Source organism: Oppia nitens, unplaced genomic scaffold (assembly GCF_028296485.1).
Source record: "Oppia nitens isolate AA-2021 unplaced genomic scaffold, nextdenovo-longstitch-racon4-pilon3 scaffold5_pilon_pilon_pilon, whole genome shotgun sequence".
Taxonomy (NCBI): domain Eukaryota; kingdom Metazoa; phylum Arthropoda; class Arachnida; order Sarcoptiformes; family Oppiidae; genus Oppia; species Oppia nitens.
This window is the reverse complement of record NW_026533243.1, coordinates 7,418,100-7,431,262: the sequence shown is the minus strand read 5'-3', so window position 1 is coordinate 7,431,262 and position 13,163 is coordinate 7,418,100. Positions and strand designations below refer to the sequence as shown.

General features: G+C 32.5%; 4 protein-coding genes across 5 annotated transcripts; 2 read left to right on the top strand and 2 right to left on the bottom strand.

The window, feature by feature from the left end:
* Positions 1-50: 50 nt before the first annotated feature.
* On the top strand, positions 51-1,125 carry LOC128961807 (chromatin modification-related protein MEAF6-like). Of its 2 annotated transcripts, none has more exons than XM_054308087.1 (6): positions 51-176; positions 247-362; positions 433-520; positions 582-666; positions 746-854; positions 923-1,125. In XM_054308087.1, the coding sequence occupies exons 1-6, from the start codon at positions 51-53 to the stop codon at positions 936-938; spliced, it is 540 nt and encodes a 179-aa protein (XP_054164062.1). In that variant the 3' UTR covers positions 939-1,125. The 2 variants fall into 2 exon arrangements, with proteins under 2 accessions (XP_054164062.1, XP_054164063.1); XM_054308088.1 differs by having other exon boundaries at positions 247-344; positions 923-1,123.
* A 102-nt stretch (positions 1,126-1,227) lies between these two features.
* LOC128961806 (COMM domain-containing protein 8-like) lies at positions 1,228-2,264 on the bottom strand. The gene is made up of 3 exons (XM_054308086.1): positions 1,894-2,264; positions 1,656-1,814; positions 1,228-1,601 (listed from the first exon to the last, which is right to left on the bottom strand). Exons 1-3 carry the CDS (start codon positions 1,954-1,956, stop codon positions 1,281-1,283), a joined length of 543 nt encoding a protein of 180 aa, XP_054164061.1. The 5' UTR covers positions 1,957-2,264; the 3' UTR covers positions 1,228-1,280.
* On the top strand, positions 2,256-7,502 carry LOC128961704 (phospholipid-transporting ATPase VD-like). The gene is made up of 12 exons (XM_054307964.1): positions 2,256-2,685; positions 2,789-2,933; positions 3,058-3,125; positions 3,196-3,657; positions 3,715-5,174; positions 5,237-5,642; positions 5,739-5,890; positions 5,983-6,183; positions 6,496-6,613; positions 6,709-6,896; positions 6,961-7,028; positions 7,112-7,502. The coding sequence occupies exons 1-12, from the start codon at positions 2,463-2,465 to the stop codon at positions 7,500-7,502; spliced, it is 3,882 nt and encodes a 1,293-aa protein (XP_054163939.1). The 5' UTR covers positions 2,256-2,462.
* A 1,067-nt stretch (positions 7,503-8,569) lies between these two features.
* On the bottom strand, positions 8,570-11,987 carry LOC128960926 (GRB2-associated-binding protein 1-like). Its single transcript, XM_054307095.1, has 5 exons — positions 11,722-11,987; positions 11,040-11,168; positions 9,182-10,920; positions 8,956-9,109; positions 8,570-8,891 (listed from the first exon to the last, which is right to left on the bottom strand). The coding sequence occupies exons 1-5, from the start codon at positions 11,878-11,880 to the stop codon at positions 8,592-8,594; spliced, it is 2,481 nt and encodes an 826-aa protein (XP_054163070.1). The 5' UTR covers positions 11,881-11,987; the 3' UTR covers positions 8,570-8,591.
* Positions 11,988-13,163: the final 1,176 nt, after the last annotated feature.

Here is a 13,163-nt window from a genome sequence, read left to right as displayed (position 1 = left end):
ATACACACAGTGTGTATGTGTTGTCGTAATTATTGTGTGTTATATAATGTATGTATGGGTCACGTGATTATATGATTTGTGTTTTGACAACAATGGCGACCAAATCAAACACAACAGCAGTGATGGACACGAGATCCGAATTGGCAGAACTGGTCAAACGTCGCGCCGAAATTGCCGTCAGTATTAGCCACCGTCAACTCGATGGCTAACCTGTCCACACATTTACACTGTTTTTCATTATTGCAGGAAATGTTGTGTAATCTGGAGCGACAAATATACGCCTTCGAGGGCTCCTATCTGGAGGACACACATCTGTACGGAAATATCATCAGAGGTTGGGACAGGTATCTCATGAGTAATAGGTCTGTCTTTTTATAAGGACAGCCATTTGGTTAACATTATTAGTCACTAATTTGTGTGTCTTTTGCGTAGAAATACAAATAGCAAATCTGACAAAAGAAACCGTAAATTCAAAGAAGCCGACCGTCTATTTTCCAAGTCTTCCATTACTTCAATGCAGGTCATCATCGGCTAAGTGTTATCAGAATAACAGTTGTTTGATATAAACTTTGTTTGTTTAGGCTGTGGTAGGTTTGCAGACAGACAAAGAAGCAGCCGAACAAAGTTCGGAATCTGAGTCTCACAATCCGAACAGTCCCGATGATGGTATGTCTTCAGCAAAAGCATAACATTATAGTTTTAATTATGTACTAATCAATTATGTCTTATATTGAATTGTCATCAGCTCCTGGTGATGGCGCACTTTCTGCTGATGAAGACGTCACTCCATCCAAGATAACCAAATCATCGCAAAACCGCTCAAAGAAAGCCACTTCCAAGAGGTCCAGACATAAGTATGGCATTACATAATAATGACATCAATTGATGGCATTTAGGTAATCATATGTTATCTTAATTATAGAGCCAGTGATGACTAAATGTGATGAATGCAACCACAGGAATAAGTTTACTTTCAATGACACCACTTGAGAGTTGTCACTGAACTCAAGCAATCTTTGCCATTTGAAAGCATCGATTTGAAGACAACTTATTAAAAAAAAGCAAACGTCTAAACATAAACTTAATTTTATGATTAATGATTGTAATAAATTGCCACTATTTTTATGTTTTACAGTAATTCTAATATCTTATGTTTCTAATTATAATAACTGATATACTTTTAAGATTATATATTCAATAAAGTTTTTAATTGAAGTAAATTTTATATTTTTACAGTAAATTAAATTTTAATTTCAGTATTTTTCTGACAGTAATGTTAATCAATACGATTGTCTGAGTTCTTGTTCTGCTTCTTCTAATGTTTTGATAACATGAGTCAACTCGTCTCTGTCTAATTCAAGTGACACAATCCTATTTCTATTGTTTTCGGTGACACTCAGATCCAGATTGACAAGTGGTTCGTTCAAATCAGACATCTTATCGCTATCTAAGACGACATTTAATTTCCAGAAAAAATCTTTGAGCACCGGATTGTTTTCGGCAATCGTCTCATTGATGATGGCTTTTCTTAGTTCCGGTCGCCGAACTTCAATGCACTCTAATGTCAACTTCTGGATATCTTCAGGTAATTGTTGTAACGACTAATTATAAAAACAATAGATTAAAAGCAAGAAACAGTGTGTCATAATTATCACCTCATGTTTGGTCCGAATATCAATCAATTGTAATAATAATCTTTTAAATAATGCGATACAATCACCAAATTGTAATTCAGTAGTAAAAACTGTCGGAACATATTTGTCAGTTTTTAAGTCACAAATACCACAAATATCATCAATTATTTCGTGAATCAACTAATTTTAAAGACATTAAAAGTTACCGATAATAACAAAAATAAATCGACTATAAAATCAAAATTTAAAATAAATTTACCGAAAATATTTGGTCACTATTTAAGTGTTCACTCAATTGGTTGACAATTAAATTGGTTTCCATAATGTCTTTAATTAAAAAGTAAAAACAACTAAATCAAAGTCACATTAACTTAACATTAAAAAACAAACCAATCACTGGATTAGTTTACAAAGTTTATGAAACAAACAAAACAAACCCAACTTTTTATTGATAGTTAACATTAAATAAACAATTAATGACTAAATTTGTTGACATATTATTATGAGTGGACACATAATGTTGGGATCAAATGGTGATAATCATTGACCACTACTTGTATTGATTGGCAATCGCTTGTCATTCATGTGTTGACATATACAACAAACTCCGCCCACAAACAGTCTTTACTGTTCACTGATTGGTTGATTGCTGTCGACGTAGTGTTTGTGCAAAACATTCGATTTTGGATTCTTTGCCAAAATTCTGTCTTTGAATTGCTTTTCATTAAATCGATTGAACATCTGATCCAAAGATATCACTAATAATATGATATCGATTTGTACTCTTATTTACACTACAGAAGTAATTCATTAACAGTTAGTTTAACGATGTTTGGTCTGTGTTCGGGCCGTAAGCCAACCGGTGAAGTCAATCGTCGAGTTCGGGCCAATATTGTGGACACAATCGGTACTAACGCCACGTACGCCAACAACCGGATCCGGACCACTAAATATACTGTATTGACATTCTTGCCGAAGAATCTGTTCGAACAGTTTCATCGGTTCGCCAATTTGTACTTCTTGGGCATACAACTACTCAATTGGGTGCCGGGTATGCAATGGTCACTAACACACACTCATAGACATAACATATCATAAAAACATGTCTCATATGTTGTTGTTGTTGTTGTTGTCAATGATTTGTTTATCTTTAGGTATCACCGCCTTTGCCAAAGAAGTCCAAATGCTTCCCTTTTTATTCGTATTGAGCGTTACAGCCGTTAAAGATATTTTTGAAGACTATCGGCGCTATCGGTCCGACAAAAAAGTTAATAACTCGATATGTCGTCGCTTTGATGCGTAAGTTATACCACAAAAAATAATAAAACAATAACTATTGAAAAACAAGAAGTTTTAGCAATAAATTAATAAGAAATAAATTATTGAATATTAAGTTTTATGTGTTTGTCTTTTGGTATTTTAGAAAAACCAATCGTTTTGTTAAAACCAAATGGCAGGACATATATGTCGGCGATTTTGTCCACTTGTCTTGTAATTTAACCGAAATATTTAGAGAAAAAACATTAATTTTTCAACAATGTTTGAATATTTGTCAAATTAGGTGATGAAAAAGTTCCCGCAGATATTCTTATACTAAAAACAAGTGATGAGTCTGGTCTTTGTTATGTCGAAACGGCTAATTTGGACGGAGAAAGTAATCTAAAACAACGACAAGTGGTCAAAGGATACGCCAAACAGAGTTCTACGTTTAGTCTGAAAAACTTTACGGCTATTGTTGAATGCGATGCACCCAACTCTCAGATCTATCGGTTTAGTGGTTTTATAACGGAATCAAATGGAGAACAGATATCCATTAATAAAGATAATCTACTTCTTAGAGATTGTGTTCTGAAAAATACAGATTTTATTGATGGCTTAGTCGTCTATGCGGGTCATGAAACTAAAGCTATGCTCAACAATGGCGGACCGCGATCTAAGAGAAGCAAATTAGAACAGTATATGAATAGAGATGTTGTTTGGTGTGTTGTCATTTTGTTACTCATGTGTCTAATTGGATCTATTGGTAAGTCAAACCATTAATTATTTATTTTATTGTCAAACAATTATTCATTTAAAAAAGGTTACGCCATTTGGCTGACGTCTTACGAAGACTGGAGAGAAGTGGTATATCTTAATCCTTACCAATCTATTAGTCCGGCATACAATGGATTTCTAATATTTTGGACATTCATTGTGTTATATCAAGTGATTATTCCATTGTCTTTATATGTGACCATTGAATTGATAAAACTGGGACAAGTATATCATATACATCAAGACATACATATGATTGATGAAAAAAGTAGTAAAAAAGTGTTTTGTCGGGCACTTAACATAACTGAAGATTTGGGACAAATTGAATACATATTTTCCGACAAAACGGGAACATTGACTGAGAATCATATGGTGTTTCGCCGGTGTTCTATTGGTGGCATTGACTATAGTCATCAAAAGCCTCAATTGACTGAAGATAATTGTAATTTTGATGGCAATGGCAGTGAAGAGTTTCTATTGAATCCACACCTAAAAGAAGAGCTAACACTAATGGCTCAGAGAATGCCTTCCGAAGAGAACTTGGAATCCAATCAAAAAACTACTTACGAGTTATCCGAACAAAACAAACGCATTCAAGACTTTTTTATTTTGTTGTCTGTTTGTAATTCTGCAGTCGCCTCCAAATTTCCACATAAAGATCAGATGACCGCTAGTGGACAATATCTCGATCAGATATCACCGCCAAAAGAGACTGATAAGAGTCCATCAATAAAAAGACCGCTCAGTTCGTTGATATCGTTTATATCTTCGGGATCACCGGCATCTCAACGGTCACAGAAATCCCGTAGCCCATCACCGCTACCATTAAGACCAATCTATGAGTCTGAAAGTCCCGATGAGGTTGCCTTAGTTACCGCTGCTTTTCGCTACAGTATTAAACTTTTGAAACGAAACTCTGAGATGGTTTTAGTGAGCCTTCCTTCTGAGGGAACCATTGAATTCAAATTATTAAATATACTGCCGTTTGATTCGACCCGAAAGAAAATGTCGATTATCTTAAAACATCCCAAAACTAATGAAATCATATTGTTTTGCAAAGGCTCTGATTCGGCAATTTTGGAGAGTTTGGCCAAAACTGATGACCAGGAAATGACAACAATTATCGACACAACAAAAAGACAATTAGACTATTATAGTAAACAAGGTTTGAGAACACTCTGTATGTCTAAGAGAATACTTTCTGAAGAGGAATACAATAAATGGAATGAAAACCATAAGAAAGCCGAACAGTCGTTAAAAAATTCAGAAGAAGTGCTGATAGAATCATATAATCGAATTGAATGCAATCTGACATTACTCGGCGCCACTGGTATTGAGGACAGTCTACAAGAACGAGTACCAGAAGTTATAGCCAATCTTCGATTGGCTGGTATTGTCGTTTGGGTACTAACCGGTGATAAAGTTGAGACTGCAGTTAATATTGCCTATTCGTGTGAATTATTTACTAAAAATATGACCGTTGAATATCTGACAATTGAATCTAAAGTAATGAAAACTTTGATAATAAATTGAGACTATTTGTTGATTAAAAAAATATGATTTTTTAGGACAAAACACTACACAATTTGCGGAAGCATTTGCGACAACTTCACGAACAGGGCGTCACAAAAGCCATCAAAGATGTAGAGATGTCTAAAGCTATGCAATGGTTTTTGAATATTATTCTTTGGGGCGCTCGAAGGCCACAAACTTGTACTATTGATCCAATTGTTCGAAGCAAACGTGGACTCGTTGTCGATGGCAAGACATTATCGTTTGTCACCGATAAAGAGTTTGTCGGCTATTTCTTAGAGTTGGCACAATTTTACAGTTCGGTGCTCTGTTGTAGAGCCACTCCGTTGCAAAAGGGAGAAGTTGTCAAACATGTTAAAGAGATTCTTAAAGTGATGACTCTGGCCATTGGCGACGGCGCTAATGATGTCGCTATGATTCAAACGGCTGATGTTGGCATTGGTAATGCAGTATTTGTCGATCATATCAAATATTAATTAAAATTTACTAAAATATTAATTACCGGTAATATTATTATTATTTTGTGGATGCGAACAGGTATTTCAGGTCAAGAGGGTACACAAGCAGTAATGGCCAGTGATTTTTCATTACCGCGATTTCTATATCTGGAACGTCTACTTTTAGTTCACGGGAATTGGAGTTACTATCGTTTAGCCAGAACTGTCCTATACTTCTTCTATAAGAATGCAGTAAATAATAATAATAATAATAATATAAATTCTCTATTAATTTATTACTATAACTTTAATGTTATATTTATTAATATTTTTTTTATTAAAAGAGTTGTGTTTTTGTGATACTTTGGTTTCAAATATATTGTGGATGGAGTGGTGCTGTTATGATAGATCAGTTGTATTTGATGATTGTTAACGCAATGTTTACATCGTTTCCACCGATGATTTTAGGCATTTATGACAGAGACTGTCCATCAGATTTGCTTCTCAAATATCCACATCTCTATGCGAGAGGACGTAAATCAAGAGTAAGTGATTATTATAGCTATGTTTTTTCGGGATTTAAAATGACCAAAATTAACTAAATTAATTTTATAAATATTTTTCGGGATTTTGTCAAAAAAACACAAAAAATCGGGAAAAACAATAGGCGTTAATTTTATTCAAAATGAACCATATTTCTATAAATATTAAATTCCCGACGATTTAATAAATAATAAAGTTTCGGGAATTCCCGAAGAAACATAGYTTTAGTGATAATTTGTTTTGTTTTTTTTTGGTGACATTTATTCTGTATTTTTTACACATATTATCCTATGTTTTGTATTATTAATTTTCAGGTTTATACAGATTATTCATTTTGGGTGAATATGTTTGACGCCTGTTATCAAAGTATTGTAATATTTTTCGTGCCATTAATTTTCTTCTTTGACACCGATATTGGGTTTTATGAGTTCGGTTCGGATATAATTATAACTATTATTAAAATGTTAAATAATATATTACAGAATATAATAATCATCTAATGATTTGTATGAATTAATATTTTTTAGGAACTATAGTATTCACTGCAGTTATTTTAGTTAATTTGGTTCACGTGTCCATTGAATACAAGTCGTGGTCAATACTACATGTGATGGCACTCTTGTTCAGTATTGTTAGTTATTTTTCATTTGCATACGTCTATAATTACTTCACACTCGGAGGTATGTTCTCATCCGATGCTTATATGGTAATACAGGTAAGTTGTCGTCAGAACTTGAAGTCTTAATTTATTAAATAATAACTATATTGATAATTGATAGCATGTTTCATATGATCCCCGGACTTGGTTGGCGATTGTCATAATTCTTGTATTGGCAGCATTGCCGCGGTATGTGTGTGTGTGTGTGTGTCTGTCTGTGACAACAATTTTCAGTCACACATAAATTAAATCTTAATTTATTTCTATTACAGAATAACTGTGCGATCACTACAAACCACATTAACACCGAGTCTTATAACACAAGCGGTTCAGACAAATAAAGTAAAGAGTAAAGAAAAAACAGAATACTTTATGGACAACATTCCCAATAAGAAGCCGACCATATCTGCCGTCTGGACAAAGAAAACCAAATCCATGATTATGTCTGAAATCGGTTCGACCAATAAATTGCAACAAAAGGTCGTCGACAACACCGATAAAACTAAAGCCAAAGATTTTACCGAAACAAACGAGACTAAAGTTACGGAAGGTTCGGACATAAAGTCATCAGAAGCAACACTAAACACTATCCAAACCAAAGTTGATGTAAAACCAACCGATTCTAAATCCAATGTAAAACCCGAACCGCAAAAACAAAATTAGACATTTATTTTATCCTATATTATATATATATAATTAGTATTTGTTTTATTTAAAAAATATAAATTAGTTTAGTTTACTAATATAATTGATATTTTAATTTTAATATACTGTAAATTTACACCATTAATTTACACTATATATTGTCAAACATTTTATAATAAATTTTATTTATTTAATACATAACGTGTTATAAATTTAAATAGTGATAAATACCGTACGCTATAATAATAGTTTACTGTACTTTAGTGATCCAATTCCAGTGTATAAATAATAACCGGTATATCCAATATACTGGTAAATATTACGGTAAGTTTATGCAAACAAATTTACATATTTGTAATAAGATATTAACATTAAAAATCAAACATTTCAATTTTTACTAAAAAAATTAATTTATTAAATGTTAATTTTAATAATAGAAATATAATATAAACATATAATATTAAATTATTGTCATTTAATTAATAATAAAAAAGTTAATGAAATTAAATTTAATGGATCACAGAAGTGATTGATTGCACGATTCAATCAATACAAACATTATAATAATAAACATGTATTTTATAAATCGTTTGTCCGATGATTATGAATAATAATAATAAAGCGGTAAATATATAAATATATAATTAATTACAAACAATTAAAGCAATAAAATTGTAAATAAACTGTTAAAATATATAAATGCTTTACACTAAAAAAAATTCATTACAATTAATCTGAGTTTGTTGTTTGTCACCCAAATCTATAATCATGATTGTCATTAAACTATCGCAGTTTATGGCACTAATAGTCTAATAAACTTTATATACTGTATAAATATAAATACTTTTCTCAATAATAAAAATTATTATAAACTCATGTATTTTGTAATAAACTATTTGTATGTAAATATAAATTTATACTTTGTTATGAAAATATGGATATTTAAACAAACAATTACTTAAGAGACTGTTATTTTGCCCCTAAAATTGATTTATAAATTGTCATTATAACAAACTTATTGTTAATAATAATAATAATATAGAGTATATAATTTGTCTATTAAATCATTTGTTTTTAAAAATAATATATATATATATATCTTAAAAATTACTGACAATTTCTGAATGACTCCATATTCAGTCGCAATTTGTTAAACTCTTGTGTCTTTAAAAAGTCGACAGTTTTGTAAACAGTTGAATCCAAACTCGACGCACTGGTAGATTGATTATGACTTGCACTGGTTGTCAGCTCTTTGTTAGAAAGTGTTGAACTACTTCGTTGATGATTATGTTCATTAGGTGTTCGAGGACTTTGAGAGTTTGTGTCCGACTCGAGATCTAAATCAAGATATTGTATTTCTGAGCCCTCGAAATGACGCGGAGGTGGAGGTACTTTCGTTCCCTTTCCCTAAGTAATAGAAATTAATTATTGTCTCAATAATTATAGAAAACAATCCAATTTAAATGCTAACTGTTTGTTCTTCATTGGATGAGTTTAGACGACTGTTTCCATTAAGACTGGTGTCATCTTCAGAAGTAGACGGCTCGCGATTGTGGTTTTGTTGCATATGTCTCGACGGTACTCGCGGTAGAGTTCCGTTAATTGTAGTCTGTGTTTGGACAGCACTTATATATAAACAAGAAAACATAGTTAGTATATATCAAACAACATGTATTATTATAATTTCCGATTCAAACCTGGGTTTCCGGAAACTCCTTTTGGTGGCCGCACTTTGAATACGCGTCAGTGCTGGCGGAGGTTGTAATTGAATTGTCGCCGACTTTGTTGTAGGCGATGGAAGCGTTGTATTACTATTATCACTGTCGGAACCTTTACGTTTTGGCTTAAGATCTCTATTAACAGCGGGCGGACCGACGACCAGATTGTTTGGTAAGGAACTAGAAATATGTGAATTGCAATAATTGGCTAAATTAGGCGTCAATGGACTTCTGTCATGTGTTGAATCATTAGCCAATGCATTGCTATTTTCATCGGCACCTGAAGTCAGGGTAGGCTTATAATCGTAATTAAATATAGTTTCCTTATTAACGGAATAATGAGGTCTCATATCAGCGAGATTGGCGTTAGTATAGGAGTGTTGTTTGGAGTGTCGTGATGTCGATCTATCTAAAGTACTGATAGGAACGGGTGCATTGATAAGTGACGCATCCTTATCAGTGCTATCAGTAAAATGAGTCGTTTCTGATGAGCGAGGATTCATTCGTGGAAAGTCATACAATTCATCCAATGATTTCGGTGAATCACCACTTTGTGGACAAATGGGGGCTCTTTTATTAGCCACTTCTTCATTATATTCAGCGCCACTTATGGGAATGTCGTATAGTTGAGCCACATTTGGCACTGAGCCATAACCATCTGATTTACTTTTAGATCGCCTAAGACTGGGAGGCTTAGGTGGTCGAGGAGGTGGTTGAAACTGTTGATTGCCATCAACGCTTTGCACAGTGTCTCGAATAATGTCTAGATTTGGTGGTGATATTGATCTTTGCTGATCCAAACCTGATTTGCTTCTATGTCTAGTCGTCAGATCGAGCGCTGCGCTACAGCTTCGCACTGAAGTACGCGTTGAATCATTGGTAATCAAAGACATAGCTTCAGGTGAGTCACGCGGATATGTACTCCAATTGACTTTTGGTGGATTAGGTATCGTCGACACTGTTGTGTTTCGCAGAACATGATTTTGATTTGTGGCACTTTTCGGTGCTTTTGGCACACTTTCTAATAGACTATCTTCTGTTTTGTTGGACAGCATATCTGTGCCCGGATTAAGTTGTCTGGGAATATCATAACATTCATCAGATATGGTTCGACTTAGTTTAGTTGGAAGTTGTGGCACAGTATCTAAATCTACTAAACTTCCGTTTACAGGCTTTCCTGTGTGACACTCACTAATCGGGATGTATGGTCCCGAAGGGCCGTCAATATGTGTCACAGAAGTGCGGGTATTGGTTGAGTCTCTTGAGTTGCTTTTGGCGTGATTTGATTTAATATGATTTTTCATGTTATTTATGTTTTCAGAGTTTTTCAATGTATTATTTGCTAATGTATTGGACGAAGTGATCGTACTTGAAGTGGGAGCACATGTAATGATTGATGGCGTCGAAGATGCGATAGTTGTGGTCAACGTTCCGTTGGAGTCAGCATTGGTAGAGACGCTGTTTGTGTTATTATTGGTATTATTATTATTATTGTTTGCACTAAATGCTAACTCTTGACTCGGTTGTGGAGAATACCTGTCATCCTGTCCTTCCTCGACATGTATTCTTAGGCCACAAACAGAACAAATACATTCAACCCATTTATTCATTTCACTTTCACTATTGGCCACTAAATAATAAGTCCGTTTCGCAGTCTTCACATCAAACATATGCTGAAAATTGTCTTTTTTGTTCTCCAGTTGTAGTCCTGCGTCGACCTAAAACAGTGGGTGTAATACAAACCATACAAAAAACAAACGGATTGAGTCATTAACTAATAGCTCTTTAAATGATAACAAAATAAAATAAACAAATAGATAATCAAATGACTAATTACTTGTTCGCATTGATCCAAATCTATAAGTCCTTTGAGTTTGCGTTTGGTTGAGTCGGCGTAATACTCGAGTACGTACTGACCCGGGATATTACCGGGAAGTCGGAGGACAAACCAACGGCGACGCCATTTCTAAGGGCAACACAAAATCCGTATCAATACTTGTTATTAACGTCTCTCTCTCTCTCTCTCTCTCTCTCTTCAAATATATATAATATATATAACAAAATGAGAGCACAATTCACATACAATTAGATTATTCAAACACAACTGTTTTAACTCTACTTTAAATTTAATATTAATATAAGTTGTTATATGTATTCAAACATTTAAAACATAACAGTGTTTTATATATATATATATACAGTATATCATTTTTATGCTAATTAAGTAATACCTGTCCTTAAAGCTAAAGCTATTTAAAAAAAGACCAGTTTTTGTCGTCGAGAAAACTATTTTATTTGTTGGCCTCAATTCACGTCTCATATTATTATTATTATATATCAAATGTTTTAATACTTTTTGTTTTTAGTTTTGTTTTAAAACATAATTCATTGCACATAACTCTATAGGGTTTATAATTATTAAATATTTTTAAAAAATGATTTATTAAATGAATGAATGAATGAATGAATGCAAACAAAACAACTGATTGATGGCTCAGTTATGCCAACAAAAAACATACCGTTTTCCAGATCTTGTCCGGCGGTGACTTTGTTAGCCAACCCTCACAAACAATACCATTATTGATGGCCAAAGACAGACAACTGTTGGTGTGGTTATTGTTGTTGTTGTTGTTGTTGTTGTAATAATTCATTTGTGCGGTCGTTATGTTGTTGTCCATCGTTAGGAAGTATACACCTATTAGTCACTTATTATTAACAAACATATAAACAAATTGCTATAATATGGCGCATAACGTCATAACACTATCACTACTATTATAGTAGTAATACTAATACTATTAGTCGATTATATGTTGATTGCAAATATAGATACATAAACACAAACAGGCTTTAGGTTTGGGTTCACTAAATAATGTATCGGTTTTTTAATTATTATTTTAAAAACTTTCTTTAACTTACGATATCCATTGAATTTGCATTATTATCATTAATAATATACATATACTGATAATACATGTATTAGACTAATATTGTCTTAATGTATTATATAATTAATTTATCTATTATAATTATTTAATAATTTTCGAAATTCAAAATTGTAAAATAATTAAATATTTAAAAATTATTAAAATTACAAATATATCAAAATCTAATCTATTTTTTTGTAATAAATGCCAATAAAAAAGAACTTAAAATTATTTATTAAATTCGGTTCGGTTCTGGAATCCGGGTTTTGGTTTAATTCCGGTTCGTACCTCTATTTGTGTAAATGTTAAACATTGCACTATTAATACATATACTGTATATAGTGTTGGGAATTTTACGCAATCCAATTTTCGATTGCCGCAATTGCGGAAAATTGCGTGAAATTGCGTGAAATTGCGTTGTGAGGGAATGTATAAAAATTTAATAAAATTTGCACATATAATCAATGAATTAATATTTATTATATCATATAAAATTAAGACTCATTTTCTGATTCAGATGAATCTTCTAAATTATTATTAATACATTTAAAATGTGTACGTATTGAAACTAATTTGGCAACTCTTTCATTTGTCAATTTGTTACGTTTTTTAGTATGAATGTCTCCAAAACTTGAAAACACTCTCTCAACCGCAGCAGATGATGGAGGGATTGACAATAATCTAATTGCAATATTAGATAAATCCTTATATTTCTTATATTCCTTGAATTCAGTCCACCATTGAATCACATTTTTAATATTTATCCACAATGAATCAATTGCAAAAAACCCTAAAAATATTCAGTAGTATAGTGGTTAGATCCCCAAAAATAAAAATATTACCATTTTTTGATTTATAATCGTTGTATGCAATTTTGATATCTGTAAGTTTATCTGAAAAACCAATAGAATCAATATAATCGTAGAGATATTTATTTGCCGAAAATCTCTCTTCATCGGTCAAATCCAATCCTTTATATCTTGGATCAAGAATATTTGTTAAATAATTAGCATCAGAAACTGCCATTTGTTTGC

What these genes read in the sequence shown, in the direction of transcription:
- LOC128961807 (XM_054308087.1), top strand. Translation starts at nt 51, where the DNA reads ATGTATGGGTCACGTGATTATATGATTTGTGTTTTGACAACAATGGCG. An exon ending in AACGTCGCGCCGAAATTGCC is followed by an intron (nt 177 to 246) that starts GTCAGTATTAGC and finishes TCATTATTGCAG; the next exon opens with GAAATGTTGTGTAATCTGGA. An exon ending in CTTCCATTACTTCAATGCAG is followed by an intron (nt 521 to 581) that starts GTCATCATCGGC and finishes TTGTTTGTTTAG; the next exon opens with GCTGTGGTAGGTTTGCAGAC.
- LOC128961806 (XM_054308086.1), bottom strand. Translation starts at nt 1,956, where the DNA reads ATGGAAACCAATTTAATTGTCAACCAATTGAGTGAACACTTAAATAGT. An exon ending in ATAGTGACCAAATATTTTCG is followed by an intron (nt 1,815 to 1,893) that starts GTAAATTTATTT and finishes CTTTAAAATTAG; the next exon opens with TTGATTCACGAAATAATTGA. An exon ending in ATATTCGGACCAAACATGAG is followed by an intron (nt 1,602 to 1,655) that starts GTGATAATTATG and finishes TTTTATAATTAG; the next exon opens with TCGTTACAACAATTACCTGA.
- LOC128961704 (XM_054307964.1), top strand. Translation starts at nt 2,463, where the DNA reads ATGTTTGGTCTGTGTTCGGGCCGTAAGCCAACCGGTGAAGTCAATCGT. An exon ending in ACTACTCAATTGGGTGCCGG is followed by an intron (nt 2,686 to 2,788) that starts GTATGCAATGGT and finishes GTTTATCTTTAG; the next exon opens with GTATCACCGCCTTTGCCAAA. An exon ending in AACGGCTGATGTTGGCATTG is followed by an intron (nt 5,643 to 5,738) that starts GTAATGCAGTAT and finishes GGATGCGAACAG; the next exon opens with GTATTTCAGGTCAAGAGGGT.
- LOC128960926 (XM_054307095.1), bottom strand. Translation starts at nt 11,880, where the DNA reads ATGGACAACAACATAACGACCGCACAAATGAATTATTACAACAACAAC. An exon ending in CGGACAAGATCTGGAAAACG is followed by an intron (nt 11,169 to 11,721) that starts GTATGTTTTTTG and finishes TGTTGCCCTTAG; the next exon opens with AAATGGCGTCGCCGTTGGTT. An exon ending in CATCCAATGAAGAACAAACA is followed by an intron (nt 8,892 to 8,955) that starts GTTAGCATTTAA and finishes TCTATTACTTAG; the next exon opens with GGAAAGGGAACGAAAGTACC.